We start from the raw sequence: 25,431 nt of genomic DNA, 5'->3' as shown, positions 1-25,431 counted from the left end.
CCCTGTTTTCACAACAAACGTGCATTTCAAGGTGTGGAGGACAAACTTTTACTAGGATCTTGTGTAACATTGTTGATAGATGCATTAATACTAGAAATACTAATGAAAAATCATAGTAAAAGGCATTTTTATGCCCCTTGATCAAAAGATTCCGGGGGTATATTGTTTTTGTCCTGTCTGTCTGTTTGTCTGTTGTCAACTTTAACCTTGCCCATAACTTTTGATTGGTTGGAGCTATGACTTTCATATTTCACATGTGTATTCCTTGTGACACCATTCTTGGATACCATCATATTTGACCTTTTGACCTTGACCTTGGACTTTGACCCACTTTTGCAAAACTTTTTGAGACTTTAACTTTGGCCATAACTTCTGAACAGTTGGTGCTTGGAGTTTCAAACTTCATAGGTATATTCTTTGTGACAAGGCATTCCTTGGATACCAACAACTTTGACCTTTTGACCTTGGAGTTTGACCTACTTTTGATATACATTCACCTTGGCCATAACTTTTGAACAGTTGGTGCTTGGGGTTAAAACTTCACATGTGTATTCCTTGTGACAAGACCTTCCTCTGGATATCAACCTCTTTGTCCTTTTGACCTTGACCTAGGAGTTTGACCTACTTTTGAAAAACTTTAACCTTAGCCATAACTTTTGAATGGTTGATGCTAGGGCTTTCATACTCCACATATGTAATCCTTGTGACAAGACCTTTCTTTGGATACCAACAACTTTAACCTTGACCTTGAAGATTTCTTACTTTTAAAAAACTTTAACCTTCGCCACAACTTTTGAACAGTTGCAGCTAGGGCTTTCACTGGTATATTCCTCGAGACAAAACCTTTCTTTGGGTACCAACATTTTTTATCTTTTGGCCTGGATTTTGACTTGCATTTGAGAAACTTTAACCTTCGCCATAAGCTGCCATACGGGGGCATCAGTGTTTCACAAACACATCTTGTACTCTACGCAAAACAGTTTATCTTATCTTGCAGCGCCCAGGGGTGGGTGGGGCACAACCCAACAGAAATCCCTTGACAATAGGCCCAGGGGCCACATCGCTCACCTGAGCACTCTGGGTAGGAAAAAGCAGAAATCAGTTCAGTCTTGAAAAGTTTTGATATCAAAGTGGTTCGAAGGGGGGGGGGGGGGGGGGGAATTTGAACTTGAATCTATACTTCAAAGGAATGCTTTTGAATTAATATGACAACTAATGCTGTTCTTAGGAAGACAATTCTTATTGATATATCATTTGTATTCCTTTGTATAACTATGATCCCCTGTTATGGCCCCTCTATTCTCCTGGGGGGTTATGATTTGAACAAAATTTGAATCTACATTACCTGAGGATGTTTGCATTTAAATATGACTAATTATTGCTTTGCTGTTCTTCATCAGAAGATTTTAAAAGGCTTGCTTTTTCCTATGTATTCCTATGTAAAACTTTGATCGCCCATTGTAGCCCCACCCTACCCCTGGGGGGTCATGATTTAAACAAACTTGAATCTACACTACCTGAGGATGCACCCATAGAAAAAAACCAAACATGGCTTTGCTGTTCTTGAGAAAAAGATTTTTACAAATTTTTCCTATGTATTTTGCATAAAACATTGATCACCCATTGTGGCCCCACCTTACCCCCGGGGTCATGATTGGAACAAACTTGAACCTGCACTACTTGAGGATGCTTCCGTATAAATATGACCAATCTTGGCTTTGTTGTTCTTGTGAAGAAGATTTTTAAAGAGTTTTCCTATTTATTTCTATGTAAAACTTTGATCCTCCATTGTGGCCATGCCCTACCCCCAGGGGTCATGATTTTATGATTGGAACAAACTTAAATCTACACTACCTGAGGATGCTTCCATATAAATATAACCATTCATGGCTTTGCTGTTCTTGAGAAGAAGATTTTTAAAGAATTTTCCTATATATTCCTATGTAAAACTTTGATTGTCCATTGTGGCCCCACCCTACCCCTGGGGGTCATGATTTGAACAAACTTGAATCTACACTACCTGAGGATGCTACTACATAAATATAACCAATCATGGCTTTGCTGTTCTTCAGAAAAAGATTTTTAAAGAGTTTTCCTATATATTCCTATTTAAAACTTTGATCATCCATTGTGGCCCCACCCTACCCCTGGGTGTCATGATTTGAACAAACTTGAATCTACACTACCTGAGGATGCTTCCATATAAATATGACCAATCATGGCTTTGCTGTTCTTGAGAAGAAGATTTTTAAAGAATTTTCCTATATATTCCTATGTAAAACTTTGATTGTCCATTGTGGCCCCACCCTACCCCTGGGGGTCATGATTTGAACAAACTTGAATCTACACTATCTGAGGATGCTTCCATATAAATATGACCAATCATGGCTTTGCTGTTCTTGAGAAGAAGATTTTTAAAGAATTTTCCTATATATTCCTATGTAAAACTTTGATCGCTCATTGTGGCCCCACCCTACCCCGGGGGTCATGATTTGACCAAACTTGAATCTACACTACCTGAGGATTCTTCCACATAAGTTTCATATTTTCAAGCACAGTGGTTCTTGAGAAGATTTTTACATGATGGCATTAATTTTTCATGAATTCATGATTATCTCCCCTTGGAAGAAGGCGTGGCCCTTGATTTGAACAAACTTGAATCCCCTTCACCCAAGTTTGAACTTTCATTGTGGCCCCACTCTACCCTGGAGGTCATGATTTGAACAAACTTGAATCTACACCACCTGAGGATGCTTCCACATAAATATGACCAATCATAGCTTGCGGTTCTTGAGAAGAAGACTTTTGAAGATTTTTCCTATGTACACCTATGTTAAACTTTGATCGTCCATTTTGGCCCCACCCTACCCCTGGAGGTCATGATTTGAACAATTTTGAATCTACACCACCTGAGGATGCTTCCATATAAGTATGACCAATCATAGCTTTGCTGTACTTGAGAAGAAGATTTTAGAAGATTTTTTCCTATATATTCCTATGTAAAACTTTGATCGTCCATTGTGGCCCCACCCTACCCCTGGGGGTCATGATTTGAACAAACTTGAATCTACACCACCTGAGGATGCTTCCAAATAAATATGACCAATCATAGCTTTGCTGTTCTTGAGAAGAAGATTTTTGAAGATTTTTCCTATATGCTCTATGAAAACTTTGATCGTTCATTGCGGCCCCACCCCACCCTAACCAGGGGTCATGATTTGAACAAACTTGAATCTACACTACCTGCAGATGCTTCCATATAAATTTAACCAATCATGGCTTTGCTGTTCTTGAGAAAAAGATTTTTGAAGATTTTTACTATATACACCTATGTAAAACTTTGATCGTCCATTGTGGCCCCACCCTACCCTGGGTGTCATGATTTAAACAAACTTGAATCTACACTACCTGCAGATGCTTCCATATAAATTTAACCAATCATGGCTTTGCTGTTCTTGAGAAGAAGATTTTTGAAGATTTTTCCTATATATTCCTATGTAAAACTTTGATCGTCCATTTTATCCCCACCCTATCCCTGGGGGTCATGATTTGAACAAACTTGAATCTACACTACCTGAGGATGCTTCCACATAAATATGACCAATCATAGCTTTGCTGTTCTTGAGAAGAAGATTTTTGAAGATTTTTCCTATATATTCCTATGTAAAACTTTGATCACCCATTGTGGCCCCACCCTACCCCCGGGGGTCATGATTTGAACAAATTTGAATCTACACTACCTGACAATAATTCCACATGAGTTTCATCTTTCCTGGCCCATTGGATCTTGAGAGGAAAATTTTTCAATAATGCCATTAATTTTTTACTATTTCGTAATTATCTCCCCTTGGAGAAGAGCGTGGCCCTTCATTTGAACAAACTTGAATCCTTCACCCAAGGATACTTTGTGCCAAATTTTATAAAATTTGATTGAAATTGGCCCAGTAGTTCTGGAGAAGATGAAAATGTGAAAAGTTTACGACAACACCGACAACACCGACGACAGACAACGGACAAATTTTGATCAGAAAAGCTCACTTGAGCCTTTGGGTCAGGTGAGCTCAAAAATTAAATCAGACACATATAAAAATTCACATTTAAAAGTACATTTTTTAAAATTTAGTCTAAACAGAAATTGAACCACCAACACTTATAGCAATTAACCATTGCTATTTAGTGAAGCGGGATGTGACGAGTACTTCCGTTCTTTCAACTGTTAAAACTTATTCGCTCCAACAGTCGAGCAATCGTACTGCTGACTGCATATTTCATATTACTGCATACAAGTTAATATATTCAAGTATTAACAACACTTCATGAAATGAAGATCTCGATTTTGCTGAATTTAATGTTGCTTGAATCTGTATCATTACAGAATAAAAAGAAAAATTCTTAATCTTTTCACATCCCAATTTTATCAGAAATGTTCATTATAAATTACACTAAAAAATTATTTTAACCAATTATAAAATACCAGTATATGCATTAGCCAGTAAATCATTTAAAAAATAAAACAATTTAATCCTATTGTGATTATTGTAAAGACATTTTGTACATGTAAAAAATTAATTATCAATACAGACTTGTTTTAAAACATGTAGCTGTGGCGCCGCTCGTGAATAAAATACATTCTGGATCACAATATTATTTAACATTGCTCGAGATAATGCACTCTAAAGGAACAGAAGAGAGAAATTCTTTAACTTTACTTTTATAAAAATCTTTTTCTTTGCACGTTGACATAAATTTACCAAATTCCGCAGAATATTTGCAACTATATTGTGACACAGTATTAATAGGTATTTGACATCACTGATACACCAATGGAAACATGAATTCAACCTGAATAATAAAGCAAATTTTACACTAAGTATTAAGGTGAAAATTAATTCTGTTTTTGAAAATAAACCAACCATTTTTTGTCGAATAATATTCTTTAGTATTTCAAGCCTAAATATTTCATAGGGGTTCTGACAGTAAATTGTTTAGCCGATTTCCTGATGCTACTGGAGATAACTCTTGCAACACAAAATTTCATAAAAACGACCGTCTATTTTGCAAGAAAACTACTATTGAAAACATTTTTCCCACTGATTTTATTTTTTAAATTGAAAGATGAAATATTTCTTGATTTAGTTCGGTGTGAATTATAGATCTGTTGAAAATGTATTAGAATTTACAATTCTTTGTTTCTGACATACATTCAATGGTTTATATAGGGGAATTCAAGAACACAAAACAAAAGGATATTTTAGTAAATAAGCTATTTTGAAACAAATTTTCAGTTACATTATTCCATATGGACTACATTAATATCGTTTTCAATAAAATATAAAATACTAGATGAAATCCCGCGCAAGCGCGGGAAATTAAATTTATACCACTACCGACATAAAATATATTGTAGTTTCTACTGAAAGCCTACAGGATTATATCAGAAAAAAAATCCCGCATGAAGTAGATGTACATCTCTCCCCCCTCCCCTCTTTTGTAAAAACTCGAAAAAATAATTTCATTAATTTCCGTTTATTGTTAAACCTGTTATACTATGTTATTGATATTGTACATTTTACTGATAAATTGATGGGGGGGGGGGGGGGGGGGGATTAAGCGGTATTTGGGTCTTGGTTTGTAAATATGTATGTACTTTATTGGTAAGTAAATAATAAACTTTACTTTAACATATGAATAAGGTACATACATTTTTATAACCCTAGACCCAAGTACCTAAGTAAAAATTAGCTTTTAACGCCCTATGAATAGGCCAAGTATTTTATACTAAAGACTGTATTCAGGAAAAAAAAACTGAAATGTATTGATTAAAGCACAACATTTTACAGCTTTAACTGTATTTGAACAATACCTTATTCATTTATTTTCTCTTTTCATGTAAGCAAGTTTATCAGGGCTCGACATTAACTTTTTATCCTACTTGTCCATTCGGACAAGTGACCAAGACATTTACTTGTCCGAACTTCAACTTCACTTGTCCGAAAAAATTTCAATAAATATTTAATACTGTCAACTGGAAAACTAAAATAAAGTCCATTACACATGACATGTGCTTGATTGATTCGTGATGTTATTGATAAATACAACAAACATATAAAATGAAATTTTATCTACCGGGGTAGTCTTTCTGGTCTGACAACAACATAAATGTCCACAAGTGAACCAAACTTCGTTAAGTTCTTAAGTTCCATGCCTTTTCAGTAGTATGCAATTAGTGAAATTCGATCCCGATCGAATGTGAACTCAATTAATAGCAATCACTATCGGGATCGAAGTCCGGTTTTTATGTACAGCTTCCGTCTTGAAACTTCCGATTAACTTTCAACAGTCCTTTTTTTTTTAAATTATTTAGAGACTCCTTTATATTAAAATGCACTTGTCCAATCAGACAAGTGCCCAGCAATATTCACTTGTCCGTAATTTTTTTTCACTGGTACCGGACAAGCGGACAAGCGTTAATGTCGAGCCCTGTTCATTACAAAGTACAAATTGTACTTCGGGTTCATTACCACAATGCTCTCAGTGAGAATATACACAAATTTTACCGATAAATTTATTAAGAAAACTTATTACATATATGATTGCGCCCAAGGGAAAAGGGTGCTTATGGCATTTTTACTAAAACAGAGAAATAACGTCATAAAGATGTGACGTTGCAGAGTGACGGTGAACGTCAACGCAGAATTTTTTTACCACGTGTTTACGTTTTGACAATAACTTTTGCCATTTATGTGAATATTGATAATAAATATTAATTTTCATTCGTATATTTAATTTGTGTCTGAACCTCTATGTCCACTAGTTTTAATAAAGATATGACAGCATTTTATTCGAGATCGGTTTCGATCGAGCTATGTAGTTACAGTATATAGTCTCTGATCTATAGGCCTAATTCACTTCTGTCAGAAGCTAGTTTCAGACAAGGTGATTGACTAGCGTGTTGAATATATGTACGAATGAATGTGATTTTCTATAGGCCTATGTGGACCAGTTTGAGGATACGTACTAAACACGGACATTATAATAATATCGCAAAGGATATTGATCCGCTCCACCATTCACAAAATGTATTGAATCATTGGTGCATGTTGCATAAAATTTTGTTGTAAATTGTTTTTATGCGATGTATTTGGTCAAAAATTGAAGCTCGGCTAACTTCTTACAGAAAAGAAAAGCATAGTTCTTCTGAATGCTTCACAAATCTAGAAAAATACACAAGAATGATGATAGTAGACAATATATAATTTTCTATAAATAAAAACAAGAGAGATAACCCAAGGTACTAGAGAGGTACCAGAGAGGGAATTTCGTTGCAAGTGTACAGAGTTTTTTTTCTAAACATTTCAACTCGCATGGGTTTATTAAAAAAATTATTTAACAACAGCTCAAAACACCTTTCAGTTGTTTTTAAGTTTTTTAAAATAAATATTTTGTACTGTCTGGGAGTAAGCCTTTAGAAAAAGAAGAAGCAAAAATTAAACTGATCTTCATTTTTTTTTTAAAATTTATCCTTAATAATCTATTTAATTTGAAAAAAGAAAATAGCTGGAATTTAAAAAAAATAAAAATTTATAATCATTTAATTTCAGCACATTTAAAATATTGACTTTATTTGTTTGTTAGTTAGTTTGGACGGTCGTGTTTATTATTAAGGTCTTCCGTTTCCAAAGGAATACCTTCTACTGATTCTGTTGTTTCTTTTCCACTATTATTAAGGTCTTCCGACTTCAGCGGAAGACCTTACTGTTATTCTTAGGTTTCTTTTCCACTATTTTTATTATTGTTTTTTTTCCTACCGATTTTGTGCACGCGAGTTCTCGGAAACGGCTCTCCCGATTTTCATGAAACTTTCAGGTTTGATAGAGAATTAAAAAATCTAGAAATATATTTTTTTATTTTGATGACGTCACTTCCTTTCCGGAGATTTTCGAGATTTGGTGATTTTCGAGGGTTAGTTTGTCCGGACATTTTCAAGAAAAGCGCTTAACACAGGAACGTGAGATTTTCAGTGATGATAGAGCAACATATGTAAATTTGTACTTGGATGTTCATTTTTACCTGAAATACCAAACATCTATGTCCGCTACGGCCCAAATTTTTATCTTCTTTTTCCTACTTGTTAACTTTGATGCCTCATATCTTGCTTATTTCTCAACGGATTTTAATCAAAATTTCAGAGTTTATAGACGTTACAAAACTCTATCAGAATAATATAATATTTTCCCAAAATCCACTTCCGCTTTCGAGTTATTTCCCTTTAAGTGAAAATTTAGGGTCTTTAATTTCCAGACAAATATTCCGAGACTACAAAAGTTGGAACATAAATACTACTGAATATAAGAAACAGAAGCAATGAAGTTGTGAACATTGGTTTTTGTTTTTTGATTTCTGCGTTCAAACTGCCGTTAGATAGGGGTCAAAAATTAGGACGCATGAAAGAGCAAAAATTGACACGTTTTCCTTTGTATTTTTTAAATAAGAAATATTTTATTAAGACATGTAGAATAAAAGTTGTGTACAATTTAATTACCTTTTATTTGACACCACTAAAAAGGAACTGGCCCCTTAAATTAGGGATCTAGGGCCCTTGAAAGTTTTTGCTTTATAACTCAAAAACAAGAAAATATTTCGATATGGCTGTCGATAAAAAGTTGTTCCTTTATACCTTCTTTGTCTCATGAAAATATTATTTTGTTCGAGTCTTGTGTATGGTAGGGAAAAAAAGCTAGACCCGTAAACAAGGACCCGTTTTCATTTGGCTAGTGAAGAAGAACTCTTTATGCGTATAACTGAAATAAACTTGCCATAAATAATACATCTTTTAACGCTGTATCCTAATTTTTTAAAATTAGGTTTTAAACGTGCTCTTTGGTTCCTCTTCAGATTATTCGGTGACAGCTTTCTCTTTTTATTGTGTTTTAAAGTAAAGAACCTTCCAAGAGAGAAAGCGAGAGAAAGAGAAAAAAAGTACAAGTATCTTTTCTTTGTTTAAATATGAAAGCAGACAATATAAACGCGAAGAAACTTTTAAGAGTCAAATAATTTACAGTCATTAACTGCGTGATTCTTGCATTCACCTGAACCCCAGATTCTATTGTGTTTACCGTTATGTAACCCATCCCTCGATCAGGCGCGGCCGAGAAGATCTAAAGCGATTCAACCGCGTGTGAACCATTGACCCACAGTCGTAAACAAAATAAAAATCGGCGTATTAAGTCTATTTTGTAAACACGACAATAAATGGACAATTATTAATATCGAATATTTGAGATTATATTGGTTTATCTTTGTTTTAAATTTGATCATGATACATGTAGCCTTAATCCAGGTTTTGCGTTTGTTTACAATTACGCAACCATTAACCATTCCTTCGATCGCCTGTGGTCAAAGCAGTCCATCGTGTGCATGTAAACCAGTGCGCTGTCATCAAACATTGTTGTTCTAAATCTAATTTACAAACACAACAACTTACGGGAAATATTATTTTCTTTAAGTAAATCGAATCTTTCAAATAAATTATCTTAATATCTTAGATTTGATTTAAGTACAAAACGCTAAGCATTTAATCAGTCTTAAATTTTAAATGTTCGTTATCTCCATATTTCAATTGTTTTAACGTTACCAACAATTTATTTCCCAACCGTGTGTAATTTTACTTTTAATTTGGTGATTCATTGCGTATGGACTAGCGATCTGCGGTTACTTTAATTTAACCAATAATTAACGCACAAGCTTTGCGCTTTCTCTACGTTTTGAAACAGTAAATTAATCCGTTTTCAACACAAATATTTCCAGTCATATTTTTTTCATCACAGGTTTTTATCATGATTATACCAACTTTAAACTTTTACAGAGAATCTTCCGAATCATAAGGGTGACCAGTCTTACTTTAAAAATGATTCGTTATTTTTTTGAAAAGTAAACAATGAAATGGATTAAACATTGATAGGTAACTCCGTCACGTGGCCAAAGTCTGAACTTCATAAGCGACTTCTGTGTTGCACTATGCCTATTTATATTACAGGGTTGATAGTAAATTTAAAGTTTTAATAAAATACCTCAAGATTTTAAAGCAATGAATTTTGTTTTTATAATTAATTCAAAACCCGTAAGTATAGTATTGTCTTCCCACAAATTTTTATTAAAATAGAAAATTTGGTGTTATTTGGTGTTATGTTCTATTTTAATAAAAATTTGTGGGAAGACAGTATGCTTACATCATAATTTTGTTGTGGGATTAAATATCGGTAGCAGGTTATGCATGTCAATAACAATAAACCTATATCGTATGTCCAGAACTGTAAATTTCAGAATGCATATAACATATTTTTTTTAAAAATCAATTGGACGGAAAAGGTACACACCGGGAAAATTTTAGTATCACTTGAATATCTAACTGTAGAACTGTACATGTAGCTTTCCGAAAAAAAAAAAAAATAATTTATTGACGGACCGGAGTCTCTGGTCATCCATCCCATTTTCTTTTTCAGACCAGTGAACTTCAGTGCAGCTACTGAATATCACAAATTTATCATTCTTAATTAATACACTTTGACAACTTTATTTTAATTATTAAAATCATAATCGGCAGCCTTTGTATCATAACTACTAAACTATTTGTATCGTTTACCGTATAGAATTGAGTATTTTCTTTCAAATAATTGACTTGTAACTTACGTACATTACTTTTCTGGGTTAGTTTTAAAGAATACGATCTCGAGAGAGAGAGAGAGAGAGAGAGAGAGACTCATTTGCTCATGTACATACATACCAGGTAGTTCCTGTATCAAATATTGTTCAATTTTCTTAATTTTATTTACAATATCAATCATAATCTCTCTATTCTGTAAATCTATTCGTTGATTATTTTCAACTTCAATCACAATATGTAGTGCTAAAATGAAGTCTATGCACGGGTGCTTTTGTACACCTGGAAATAATTTTTATTTAGTCCTTCGTCCATGCCTTCCTCCTTCACGGAAAAAAGATTTATTAATAAATTAACCGAACGAGATTGAAAAATGCCGGACTATTTTTTTTCTCAAATTAACTGGATTGAATATACTTTTTTCATTTCACTGTACACGTGTCCTGAATAAAACTGCGTGGTATGGGTTTGTCAAAGTGTTTTTAGACCAGGATAAGTCAGTCGCAACTTCTCGGGCCTTTCCAACTAATGGAAAAAAAACTTCGAATGTATTATGTAGACTCCCCCCCCCCCCCCCCCCCCTTCCCAAACTTTGAAATAAATGACTATGAAAGATCTTCCCTCAATGAGGGAAGATATTTTATCTGTTGAGTATTGAGTTTAAGTTTATTGAATGTAAAGATATTACCTAAAATATACTAATTAGCTAGAAGGGACTTTCAACTCCGTCTATCCTTTATAAATAGGAAGCGACTCCATCTTGTATAAAATTTTAACATCCGGTAATGTTAAAACATTCGGGGTTGTTTTTCCGACCTCTGACGGAAACGCCCGAAATGATGCGATTGCGGAATCAGGATTTTTAAACATCTTCATTGGCCAGTTTCGCTTATTTTGCACTCCGGGGTTTTTGAAAAAAAATGTGTTGATCGACATCCGAATAAAATGGTAATTAAATAGAGTGCCAAATATATCATGGGCGAAATTTTTTTTTTATAAAAAGTGGTTCTTACAAATAGATCTATATATGTAGATAATCCTAGATAGCTAAAAATTTATTGGTTTTGTCTATAGCAGATGTTAATTTAGTTCTTAGCTGACATTAACTTACGTGTATACATAAATATAAAAGCCATGTAATTGTAAGCAAATATTCCGAAGCAATCATTCATATTTATAGGACTGATAGTTGATTAAATTTCCTCTCATCAGTAAACGTATATCCCCCTCCCCCAGAAATAGATAAAATGCTTCCCTTCAGAGGCGAAGTTTTCAATCATTTTTTTCGGGGGGGTGCATCAAAACGTCCATCGTAAAAAAAAAAAATGACTATATAAAAATAATTTCAATTTTTAATCAGTACCCCATCTCTCATGCCAAAGGCTAAGTAAGATTTTCTGCTCACAATTTGTTTGTTCTCTGACTTCGATGTTGGCTTTCTCGGTGTAAGCATAATCGACGTTGTCGCTGTAAACCTGGTACTTGCAATTTTTTTCTCATTCTTATCTTTTCAAGAATCACTGGGTCAGTATCAACCAAACGTTGTTGATCAAATGAATGACCACATTCTCTTCCAACAGAAGATAATTAAGAAATACAAGTAGTAAAAATTGGAAAGGTCATTTGAAAAAATTATTCTCTAGAAACCTGTGGGCTGGAATGAGAAAACATACTTATAATATCTCCCTGAAATAGTAAAGATTTAATTTTTTTTTCAAATCAGAATGGGTGTTCAAAATTTAACATAGGAATTTATATCCTCCGCAAACGAAGTGTCTGGGCCCGGGGGAGGGGAATCATATTGTCCGTCTGTCTGTCCGCTTGTCTAGCTGCCTGTCTGTCCCTCCAAGGCTATGACTTTTTGGATTAACTGGAAGCTCATACTTGGTACAAAGATTGCCAATGATCCTAGGGTGTGTCATGGTCTTGATCCAAGGTCATTCCAGCAAATTCAAGGTCACTGGAGAAAGAATAAATGTTTTGTCCGGCCATTTATTTGTAATTGAGAATCACTGGAAGCTCATACTTGATACAGAGATTGCTTGTTACAAAAATGTTTGCTTTGACTTTGACAAAGAAAATTGTATTATTACGATCTAGGCTTAATTTTTTATGTTCGCACATGGTACAAAGATTGCTTATGGTCCGCCGGTTTTAGATGACTTAAAATAAGGTTATTTCAGCAAATTCAGGGTCACTGGCAGAAAAAGTTGTAAAATGCCTGTCTGGGATATGAATTTCTAAGGGGGAATCACTAGAACCTCTTTCTTAAAACAGAGGTTGTTTGAGATTGAGGGTTTGTCATGACACTGACCCAAGGTTATTCCGTCAAGTTCAAGGATACTGACAGAAAAAAATTAATTTCTATTTCATGCTATGATTTAGTAATAGAAAATCACTGGAAGCTCTTACTTGAAACAGAGATTGCTTATGAACGGAGGCTGTGTCATGACCTTGATCAAAGGTCTTTCTGACAAGTTCAAGGTCACTTGCAGAGAAAAAAAAAACATGTGCAGGCATAATTTTATTATTGTTTTTTTTGTGCACGCGAGTTCTCGGAAACGGGTTGTTTGATTTTCAGAAAACTTTCAGGTCTGGTAGAAAATAAAAAAAATCTAGATATATTTTTTTATTTTGATGACCTCACTTCCGGTCCGGAGATTTTTAGAGGGTCACTTTGTCCGCTCGTTTTTTAAAAAAAAAACACTTTAAAAAATAGGAACTTGATATTTCAACAATGATAGAGCAATGTTCATAAATATGTACTAGGTAGTTCATTTTTCCCGGAAGTGCCGCACTTTGACGCTTGGTATGCTCCGAAAATAGTCTTATTGAGAATATCAAAATTTTAAGCATTTTTTCAAGAATATCTCTTTACTTGTAAATATTTTGTTAAAACATATAGAACAAATGTTGTGCAGAATGGCAAGCTCTTTCATTTGATATCAACAATTAGGGGCTGACCCCAAAAATAAGGGATCTACAGGGGCTGAAAGTGTTTTCTCAATATCTCCAAAACTATTGAGAATTTGTGATACATCAAAGAAGCAAAATTGTTCAAAATGACAAGTAGAAGTGAATAAGATTGTCGAAAGTCGTCAAATAACTTCACTTCCGGCCAAAACGGAAGTAGTCAGAAATGCATATTTTTGCCGTTTTCGACATGTTATTAGTTACTTTATGTAACCAGAAGCGTCCAACCAAATTTATCATCCCTCAACATCACTTCCGGTCAAACCGGAAGTAGCCTGAAATAGCTTATTTTGCAGGTTTTGATGCAAAATTGTAATTTTAAAGTCACTGGAGACGTCTAAACTCATTCCTTTCTCTTGTTGACGTCACTTCTGGTCAAAACAGGACGGAAGACCTACTCGTTGCTTTGCAACGAGCTTTGCTCTAGTTATAATTAATTTTTTTTTTCTTACCGATTTTGTGCAGGCGATTTCTCGAGAACGCCTCGATAGATTTTCATGAAACTTTCAGCAATGATGGCAAATCATCTGAACTTAGGGCGTATTTTTTTATTTTGCCGTCGTCACTTCCGGTCGCGAGATACGGCCAATTTTCTTTTTTTAAAGTTGCATTTTGTCCGAAAGTGTTCTCAAAAACGCTTTGAGATTGAGTCTTGAAACTTTCAGGGATGATAGATTGTGACAAGTAGATTTGAATTTTTTGATTAGTGTATGTTGCCATGACGTCCGTTGTCCACCGGAAGTAGTTTAAAAAAATGCAAATTTTTATTTTTTTTCTTTTTTAAATGTTTACAATAGAGATAATAGAGACAAATAGACTGTTTCAAGTCATACTATTTCCACCGGAAGTTATTTCTTCCAAACCGGAAGTAGACGAGAAAATGCTCATTTTTCTTCGAAACTTTGAGGGATGACTCCTCCACACTCAGTGAGGAGTTAAAAGTCATTTTGAGTACTTCCAGTCATACCGGAAGTGAATATAAAAGACCGGAAGTTGTTTGAAATTGATAGATTTTACTCTTTCATGTGTTGTTAAGCATATTTTGAAGAATTGATATAAATATTTTTTTTTCATTTGAAGTTGTTCTACTTTCTTGTAATCAAAATTTCCCAAATCTAACGGAAGACCTACTCGTTGCTCGCAACGAGGTCTCATCTAGTTATTATTATTATTTTTTTTTTGTTTTGACTGAATATTTTTTTTCTCACATCCACTTTTGATTTTTTTTAAGCATTTAAATGTAACAACAACTACCATACGAAATATTACTTTAAAAACAGAATGAACAAGTTCGTGTTTTAAAATTGATATGAGAGATCTAGAGAAAGAGAAAAGGGGGTTACATTGGATCCAGTTTATTACATGTAATATATGTATAAAGAAATGTGAAACTTTAGTGAGAAGATGGATTTTCAAAACAATTTGAAATGAAATCCTTGATTTCAAAACTATGCCTATAAATTTTCAGGAACTCAAAAATTTAATTTTTTTGGTACCCGTTTAATGCGTTTCTATGAAGGTCAAGGATTTTAAGTATCATCTGCAATTTTTTTTTTTTGACTGCATGTAGTCAATATGATCTCTGTTATTCATAATATCTACGCAGTATAAGTCTTTACAGTCATATTATTATTCGTTTTAATTATGATATATAAACTCTGTTATCGATAGGGAATAATATTGCTTAACTTGCCTTTGAATTATGTAAACATATTTTTTTTTATTCTTAATTTATTTGTAAAATAATGCTTTAGAATTATATGTAGATTAATTCAGGTTTTATATGTGCATGTAATAAAATACTACAAATTGATACACTGCACAAAACATAAACATTATGCTTGCAAGGTTTTTATTTTGGAGGCAGACATGGGGGATGGGGGCATTTTGTATTACCGGGACTTAACTTTGACAGATGTAAAACTTTACAACGCTAAGCATATCAATGTTCTCTGGCATGGGGCAGACTGAATTTCATTGAAACTTCATTTGGATTGATAACATATTTGTTTTATTTATTAAGCTTCGACATAACTTATATTAGAATTTCATACGAGAAAGAAACTGAAGGGGGAGGGAGTGTTGAAATTCTAAAATTCTTTTTCACACCATCAATCAATAACAATATACCTCCATGTACCACTTTGCGAAAATCCGTCATTTCAAAACTCGGCCGTTGAGTCAGGAAATATGACATACATGTAATAGACACACTTTACTGGACATGCACATTATGTCTGATTTCCAATTAAGGAATGTTTTTAAGTTTTGTGTGATTTATTGGTGTGTAAATCACACAGACTTGTCACGTAGGCATATTTCATGAAGCGCGCTAGCGCTTCATGAAAAATATGCCTACGTGCAAGTCTGTGTGATTTACACACCAATAAATCACACAAAACTTAAAAACATTCCTTATATTTACATTTTACAAGTTAAAAAGAACCAATAATATACTCAATATTTAAATTTCTTGCTGCCCTATATCGTTACATTTTTATTAACGTCTCCGTAGCCTCATTGTGACGTCACTTTAGCACGAGTTTTACCGTGTATATTTCTACGCGTGAGTATACACAAAAATGACTTTCAAATCAATTTCTCAGTTGGCTTAGTAGAAAAACACAGCAAATGTAAATATTTGAATATAATTAAACTTGAACTATTCAATTGTTATTCTTCGGTGCCATTTCATTCTTTGATCAATAGCAGTCAAGTTCCTACTTCCGGGCAAGTGGAGCCCTGCCAATGATCGATGATTGTTTATGAAAATGACATTGTTTATACTTATATAAAGAGTGATAAAGGTGTCAAAAAAAAAAAAAAAAAGATTGAAGAATAATTTCCCATTGTTATTTTTAAACTAGATAGGTGGTTTAAATCGTTGTGTGTGTGGGTAGGCTTGCGCACCTTAAGAAAGCTTTTGAAAAATGCTATCAAGCTCATATTAACTATAAGTATGTCATTAAACTTTTTATCTTCAACCCTACCCACCCCATCCCCAAATAATCATCACATGAAATCCTGGAATTGCCCCTTAGTTAATTCATGCATGTGAACTGTAACTCATTTAATAAGCCTGTTTATAAGTAAATAATTAAAAATGTTCAATGCTGGAATTGAAAAGGGGCAATGTGTCAATTAAAATAATGATTATTTTATTACCATATGCAAGACAGAAGTCCTTCCGAGTCTTTGCTTAAAAGATTTTGTTGAATATTGCTTACCATTCAATGTATCTACAGTGTATCAACTTAATGTCCTTAAAATTGTGGAATGTAAGTAAATAATTACATTTCCCATTTTTTCTCTTAATCATGTTTATATTTAGAAAAAAAAAAACAAATATGTTTTACACTACCCAGTAGCTTCTAGATTACTGTTGTTCCCTAGGACGTTTTTTTTTATTTTCACCTTTAAGAAGATTTATACTTATTTCACATGGACTTGGGAAATGGGGGGGGGGGGGATCCCCCACCCCCAATAATTTTTGCCGAATATAGAATACTACAGAAAGCTACCATATGCTTGTGCCCCCTCAATAATAACGCCTGATGACCTTTTTTTTTTTTTGCTTGTCGAGGAATTTTTGGTATTGATAGTGCCCTCTCCCCCCCCCCCCCCCCAACTGAAAATGTATGGTATGTGCCCGTTCCCCCAGCTGAAAATGGCATTGCTTCCTACGGGCCTGTTTTAAACAACACAAAATTGATATCTTGGCCCATTGAGAGCCATATTTAAAATGAAATGACTTTCAAGTTAATCCTATTTCTCCTATTTCCTATACATTTCCAAAACAATTCTTGTTCGGAAGTCGCACGCTTCAGTTGAAGCCTAAATTCTTGTCGTCCCAAAATGACCGAAGTGTACAACAAACAACTCAAACACTCATAATTCTATACCGTTGATGGAACTACTTAAAACAACTACATGCATTTTTAAATTAACGAGAAAATGAATTTAAAAAACAAAATGATTCGTTACACACTATATTAGTAGCGTTACAATAAAAAATCATAGTCACGTTCACTCCAAAAACGTTTGACGTTGGTGCAAAAATAACATGATGTCATGATTTCACTGTTGAAGTATCATTGATATAAATGAAGAAAAAACATAATTAGCGTTGGATTAAGGCCATAAAAATTCAGATTTGACAACTCCTAACCTTGTTCTATAAAAATCCACGAAAAACTCAAAATGTGTAAAAATTGCCATAAGCACCCTTTTCCCATGGGCGCAATCATATGTAATAGTCTTTCGATATATAAATATATTCACAACTTATAGTGTTATCAACGATTTACCATTATTTCAATGACCATTCACACAAAAGCTTTTTTAATGTTCACCCAGCGTTTTTCTTTATAACATAGGGCTCGAAGCCTTATGATGCTCTAGAAGCTTCCGTCAATATCAAGATCGGTGAATGATGAAAATAATTCGCACATTTCCCTTTTTAATTGGTTATCAAAACTTATTTCTTTTATATCATTTAAATTAAGTTTTGATTGAATAATGCAGTGGTGACTTTTTATGAAATAAATAAATGATTGCTAGTTGTCAGTTTCATTAAAAATTGGCAGTAACTTAGATCCGCCAACCAGAAACGCCACCGTACTCACGTTTTTGCTATTTCATGGCTGTTTATAGAAAATGAAAGTAGGCTTTTAATTTAATGTACGATACTTACTATGCGAGTGAAATCTAAATATAGTTTACGGACATCATCTTGTATCTAGTGTATTCTTAGAGGAGTAAGTAAGAATTCTGGTGCAGCCGTTTCGGAGTTTATTTGCAAAATTTATAAATTTATAAGTATAGATTTGTCACATTTGATGTGCTGCCTATTAATACAATACTGCCTGGTTTTCTGGTGGACTGCCCCTTAATAACAAACTATTTATACAATATCTGTAAATTTGATTCCTCTTTTTATGGTTGTTGTCATTTTGCACAATTTGTTTTTGCTGAAGAATATTACCTAGTCACTGATGTCTACTATACTAGTTCCACCACAACAGATAGTGCATTGTTCCCAATTATTGAATTCTTGATTCATTAAGTAAGTAATGCATTCATTTTATTGTACATAAAAAGTAAATACTTAATAGCATAATTTGGTAATCGATAATAGTTCCTAATTATTAAAATCATAATAATTTATGCCTGTCAGGAACTGTCAGGAAAATGAAGCACTTTGGTTGGTTTCTAGATGCTAAAGCTATATAAGGGAGTGAGCTCCTCAGTTTTGTCAGATACTTCACTGAGCACTTGCCTATTTCAAAACTTATTAGGTATGATGATTTCTGCAAACCAAGATCATAATTTTTATAAAGACAAGTTCTAATTATTAGTCAGCATAAAGATTGTTTCCATAACTTGGCAACCTAGAATTCTAACATTTCATGAATTCCTGACAACAGAATTCCTGACACCCAGAATTTCTGACACCCAGAATTCCTGACAAGAGGCCCATGGGCCACATCACTCACCTGAGCACATTGGCTAGGCAAAAACACAAATTAGTTCAGTATTGAAAAGATTACCAGGAGAAGGGAGGGGTGGGGGGCTTGAATTTTAAACTACAGTACCGGCAACGTTATTCTTTACAATTCTATCGTGTCCTATCGTGCGTTTATCCTATCCTATCGTGCGTGTATCCTATCGTATCGTGCGTGTATCCTATCGTATCCTATCGTATCGTGTTTTGCGTTTATCAGGTTTTGCGTTTTCTATCGTGTTTTGCGTTTATCGTGTTTTGCGTTTATCATGAAGATCGTTTATCAGGTTCAATCGTGTATCGTGTTTTGCGTTTAACGTGTACATTCGGAAACCCTCACTTTTTATCTTTACTATGGGAAGAAACTTCCGAGATACCCCGAGTTTATTTTTCGTTTTGTTAACTTAATTACGATTACTTCAACTGAGAAGAGGAAAAGAAAGTTTTACATGTATACCTTAATAGTTTTTCCATCATTAAAAGAAAGTGTAGAAGTAAAAGAATAAAATAAATAAATAAATAAATAAATAAATAAATAAATAAAACCATGATTACTTTCAACAGCTTACCTATTTCCGCGTGGAAATGAACTGGAAATATAGCGTATATCTGAGTGAAAAATCAAAGAGCTTTCCTTACTAGAAAACTGACACCTACATGTACTTCTCTAATCAGTACACTGTCTTCCTGTCTGGTCAAGACACCCCTCCCCCTTTTCCCCCTAAACGACACCTCGGCCCGTGTGTATTCACCGTCAACATACCTGCGCTGCTCTCGCATCTGTAATGTCAAGTATTTACCTATCTTGAATACTGCCCGGTTCTAATGAAATGCATCTACTTAATTTTAGGATTCTGTTCATAACTTGTATGCACAACACTTAATAGAAAATTAAAGATTTTATTTGAAGAAAATAAGATAATTGTACAATTTATGGGTTTTTAATGCTTATGGTACATGTACATGAACTTACGGATCATCGGGTTTTCTGTGTAAATACAATTAGAAATAATTCTCTGATAAATTTTATTGATCGAAGATAAGGCTGAAATAATTCTTACATTCTAAACTACGAAATTTACCTCACATTATTTTTATATTTATTTTTTTTTTCGGAATGAAAGGCAGGTGAAAATAAAACAAAAGAGATCGCCTGGTTCCGCCGTGATTACGCAAAACGAATAAATACACCGGACTGCATTATTATTAATCAATTTCATTCCATACTTGACTTTATTTAAGAAGTCGGTATTATTTTTGGCTATTTAGTCGGATCTTGTTTTGTTCATTTTTTAATTGGTTATGTACCTTCAAACCCCCGCCCTGCGAATATCCCTCATATGGGATTAAGACTGTCATAATCCATAAGGTATTAATTATTTGCCTACTTAGACCTATATTAAATATTATGTTTTAAGTAACAGTTAACACAAAGTCTAATGGCAATAATTTATGATTATTTAGTCCGAAAAGTCGCATTTCACTTTGTTTATATTTATTTATTTTTTTTTTATCTTATGTATTTTAAACAAAAAAGTATGCAATAATTCAATGTTCGTTAATTAATACGAGGTTTTAAGTATCTGATATATAAATGTCCACATTTATTACAGCTTAGCAGACACAGCAGATACAAATCTGTTGACTGAAAATAGTTATACACGTAACACCGTATTTATACACGTAACACCGTTACACAAACAAAATGTAGGAAGTTAATTATTTCATTTTGGTTTATCTACACGGAAATGTTTGCGCGAGCAAACAAAAAGTCATGACATAATTTACATGTATTATTGAAGGGCGCTATTATATTAGCATTTCTTTAGATTTCTACCCTGATTTTTTTTTTCGGGGGGGGGGGGGGGTAGTAGTTGATGATAGATCTATAACAACAAATTTATTAATTTTGTTATAACCATTTTTTTACCCTTTATTTTTATATTGTGATTTTTGGATACATCACAGACTTTAAGCATCAGACATTGAATACAAATATTTAATTCACTGCATAGATTTTTTTCCGTGAAAATACTAAGTATTTGTAGATAAATTTCTTAGGTATATATTTCTTGTATAAATAATAAATCTATTTCTAGAGTTTCATAAATCTATCGTACCTGTGAGAAACAACACTTATCTACGGAATTTTTGAGCAACCTCTGTAATTAAAAGATTCATAGTTCAACCTTAATAAGAATTTCGACATTTACACAAATAATCGGAAATGTTCACCATTGAGTAAAATGATCTAAAATAATTAAAGTCTACATTTATCTACAATCCACTTAATTATTGTCAAAAAATAAATAAATAAACAGGTTATATAAACTTACCATAGTGACCCCAAGTGTTTTTTTTCATAATACTTTAAATATTATTATCATTTAGATTTGCAGCTTTGCAAGTATTAAAATTAACATGTTGCAGTATATCAAACAAAAGAATCTATTCGTCTTGTCAAAAAACGTTCCGCATTTTGAAACAATCCTATCAGGTTTTGCGTTTATCCTATCGTGAAGATCGTTTATCAGGTCTATCGTGTTTTGCGTTTATCGTATTTTGCGTTTATCGTGTTTTGCGTTTATCGTGTTTTGCGTTTATCCTATCGTGCGTGTATCCTGTCCTATCGTGCGTGTATCCTATCGTATCGTGCGTTTATCCTATCGTATCGTGCGTGTATCCTATCGTATCGTGTATCCTGTAAAGAATAACGTTGCGGGTACTGTACCTGATGATGCTTCCATGTCAATATAACAAATGGCTTTGTTGAACTTGAGAAGATTTTTAAAAAAAGAATTCCCATATATTCCTTTGTAAAAAAATTTGATCCTCCATTGTGGCTCCTTCCTATCCCAGGGGTCATCATTTGAACAAACTTGAATGTAAACTATCTGAGGATGCTTCCATATCTATATGACTAAACAGCTTTTCTGTCCTTGAGAAGAATTTTTTTTTCCATATGTTCTTATTAGGGATGTCAACGAATATTCAAGTACTTGACTATTGTTCGATCATACCGACTATCGACTAAAATTTTCTTAGTCGGTTATTCGTTAAAAATTTGGTACTTAATAGCAATATTAAATTCAAGGTAAAAAAAAAATTGGATCTGCTCAGTTCATTTATTAACGTATCAGTGTTCAGTGTTCTTGTGAGTAAAACCCATGGAAAAGCTTAACCAGTCTTAGTTAATTGTTCAAATAATTTTTTTTGTTCGGCAAACATGCATTGGCATACTTTAAAAGATGTTGCATGCATTGGCATACTTTAAAAGATGTCAGATCCAAATTGTAAATTGTAAAGTTTCAACCTGCAATTCCATAAGATTTCATATAATGCAACTATCAATTAATGAATATTAATGAAATTGCTGTTACATATTTGTAAATACATGTAAATTGGGGGACATTTATGAGCGTAATTTAAAGGTATTTCTTTTTTATATTAATATCAATCATTTTAAAATTGTTTTGATTGTTTGCAAAAAATCTCATAATTAAAATTTATCGCAAGCTCTCTTTGTTTTTATAAGAGTTACGTTTTTATTGTTTAACAATCATGGGTCACTGACAAGACACATTCAAATGGCTTCAGGTAAGAAATCAATAATGGGTACATGAACAATATGTACTAGCAGCATGAAAAGAAGGGATAAATGCAAGCGTTTGATGTTCTGTATATAGATAAAATGTGCAGTTAATATTATATTTGAAATCAAATATATTGGATACATATATTTATTACTAAAAAGTTAACGATTCAATAATAATTCGTTATTCGTTGTATAATGGTAATAGTGTAGATTAAATATTCTACGAACTAACTAACAGTTTGTTAAAGACAAACAGGAAAAATGACATGAAAAATTAATTTAAATTTCAACGAGTACTCGACTATCGTTCGATTAAAGCCTTCGACTATTCGACTAGGCTGTCTGACTAAAATTGACATCCCTAGTTCTTATGTAAAACTTTTGATCCCCCATCATGGCCCCAACCTACCCCCCGGGGTCATCATTTGTACAAATTGAATCTACACTACCTGATGATGCTTCCACACCAAAACGACTAAACATGATTTTCTGTTCTTGAGAAGAAGAAATTTTCCTACATGTTCCTATGTAAAATTTTTGATTCCCCATTGTGGCCCCATCCTATCCCCGGGGGTCATCATTTTAACAAATTTGAATCTACACTACCTGAGGATGCTTCCATTTCAAAAATGACTAATGGCTTTGCAGTTCTTCCTATATATTTCTATGTAAAACTTTGATCCTCCATTTTGGGCCCGCCCAACCCCAGGGGTCATGATTTGAACAAACTTGAATCTACACTACCTGAAGATGCTTCCATATAAATATGACTCATCATGGCTTTGCTGTTCTTGAGAAATGTCTTGCACAATATTTGAAGCACATGTTAAATGGTCCCTGTACCAATTGGCACTTTTGATTGCAAAGGGAAGAAAATTCCTTTTTTGCATCACCATAATAGAGTTACACGACTTACATTCGAGGCAGGGATGTTAACTTCACACCATCTTCCATCAATCATGTGTCGCTGTGACAGACACTTGGCTTGTGCTTCCAAGTCAGCAAATCTCACAAAACCAAACCCCTTAGACTGTCCAGTTTTGCCATCTCTTTTTACCTATTAAATAATTGAAGTTATTTTAATGCCTTTTCATTCATATTCTTTCAACCTTAAGAAATGAATTCAAATCAACAAGAAGACTTTAAAGGTCTTAGTAATATTATGATTATATTTGATTGGAACACTGTATATGAGGGCTGTCTGGTAAAATCATGAACAAGTTGTCTAGAGTGAAAAATAATCAGCACTGTGTTCTTAAATTTTCACTACTCTTCAATGCATTTTTTCATTAATAAACATAGCAAAGTTCAAAGAGATGTATGCACTAATTAACAAAACATGGGATTTTATGTTGTGTGTGGTATTGCCTTATGGCGCACGTATCATAACGTCAAAGTATTGAAAGCAGCTTCACATTTCATCTTTGTTAAGAAAAAAAGTTGGGATAAGCCTCACACAAATTTGGGAATTTCGCTGATGCACATGCACACTCAAGCTTCCATTTATTCCTCCATAAACAGTTGAGGGACCAATCTGGCACACACATCGGGCCTTCTGAAGATTTATTAGTAAGTTATGAACAGTACTCTCACTATCACTGGGGCCTTCTGAAGATTTATTAGTAAGTTATGAACAGTACTCTCACTATCACTGGGGTCACTCAACTTAATAGGCAATCTCATATCAAAAGTCTGCAGCGATAGCGTCTTTCGCAATCGCCAGTAGCTGTTTGTTCATTTGTTTTTTTTTCTACCTGGAGACTCAATCAAATAGCTTCCAGAGTTCCACTTAGAAAACTCCCATTTCACTTGTAAACTAAATATCAAATAATGTCTTTTTTTCCCCTGTAATCATCTGAAGTCTCTTAAGGCGTTATCACTAATTCTAAATCAAACTGAACTGCTCTCTGGTGCACCGTAATGTCATCAACCATTGCCATTTTTCCTCTGATTTTTTGGTCGTCACCCTGTGCACTAATACACTAATATAATAAAATCTTTATTTAAAATCTTTGTCTATATTTTATCAAAAAATTAAGATGTACTTAAATATGATAAATAAACATTTGCTGAAAATTTCAGCTTAGTGCGCACATTATTTTTCGATAAAAATGCTTTGATCATGATTTTACCAGACAATCCTTGTATATTTCAATTTTAATAAGCAAAAAAAGTAGAGTAGAAACCCATGAAAAATGCCTGAAGTATAAAATACATTAACAAGAGGCCCATGGCCCACAACGTTCACCTGAGTAACTTTGGCCTTACTGTTTTACACCTGATCCCCCCCCCCCTTGTAGCACTTATTTTGGCCCCGCCCTTCCCAGGGGTCATCCTTCCACATAAGTTTCAGCTTTTCTGGCCCAGTGTTTCTTGAGAAGAAGATTTTAAAAGATTTTTACTACATATTTCAATGTTAATCTTGGATTCCCTATTGTGGCCCCGCCCTACCCCCGGGGGTCATGATTTGAACAATTCAGAATCTACACTACCCCAGAATGCTTCCACATAAGTTTCAGCCTTTCTGGCCCAGTGGTTCTTGAGAAGAAGAATTTTCAAGATTTTTACTACATATTTCAATGTAAAACTTGGATTCCCTATTGTGGCCCTGCCCTACCCCCGGGGGTCATGATTTGAACAATTTAGAATCCAATATTTCTCCACTAGGAAGTTATAGACCGGACATGAATTATATTTTTT

At 33.7% G+C, this 25,431-nt stretch overlaps 1 protein-coding gene across 1 annotated transcript in view; it reads right to left on the bottom strand.

Annotated features, from left to right (window-relative positions):
* Positions 1 to 25,431, bottom strand: part of LOC133200984 (TAR DNA-binding protein 43-like) — a 54,255-nt gene that overhangs the window by 4,162 nt on the left and 24,662 nt on the right. Inside the window, exon 3 of the mRNA XM_061336790.1 lies at positions 23,648 to 23,788. Coding sequence (XP_061192774.1) covers positions 23,648 to 23,788 — 141 coding nt within the window. The remainder of the gene's footprint in view (positions 1 to 23,647; positions 23,789 to 25,431) is intronic.

Source organism: Saccostrea echinata, unplaced genomic scaffold (assembly GCF_033153115.1).
Source record: "Saccostrea echinata isolate AGI-Se365-2 ecotype Australia unplaced genomic scaffold, CSIRO_AGI_Sech_v1 ptg000042l, whole genome shotgun sequence".
Classification (NCBI taxonomy): Eukaryota; Metazoa; Mollusca; class Bivalvia; order Ostreida; family Ostreidae; genus Saccostrea; species Saccostrea echinata.
This window is presented reverse-complemented; position numbering and strand designations above follow the sequence as displayed.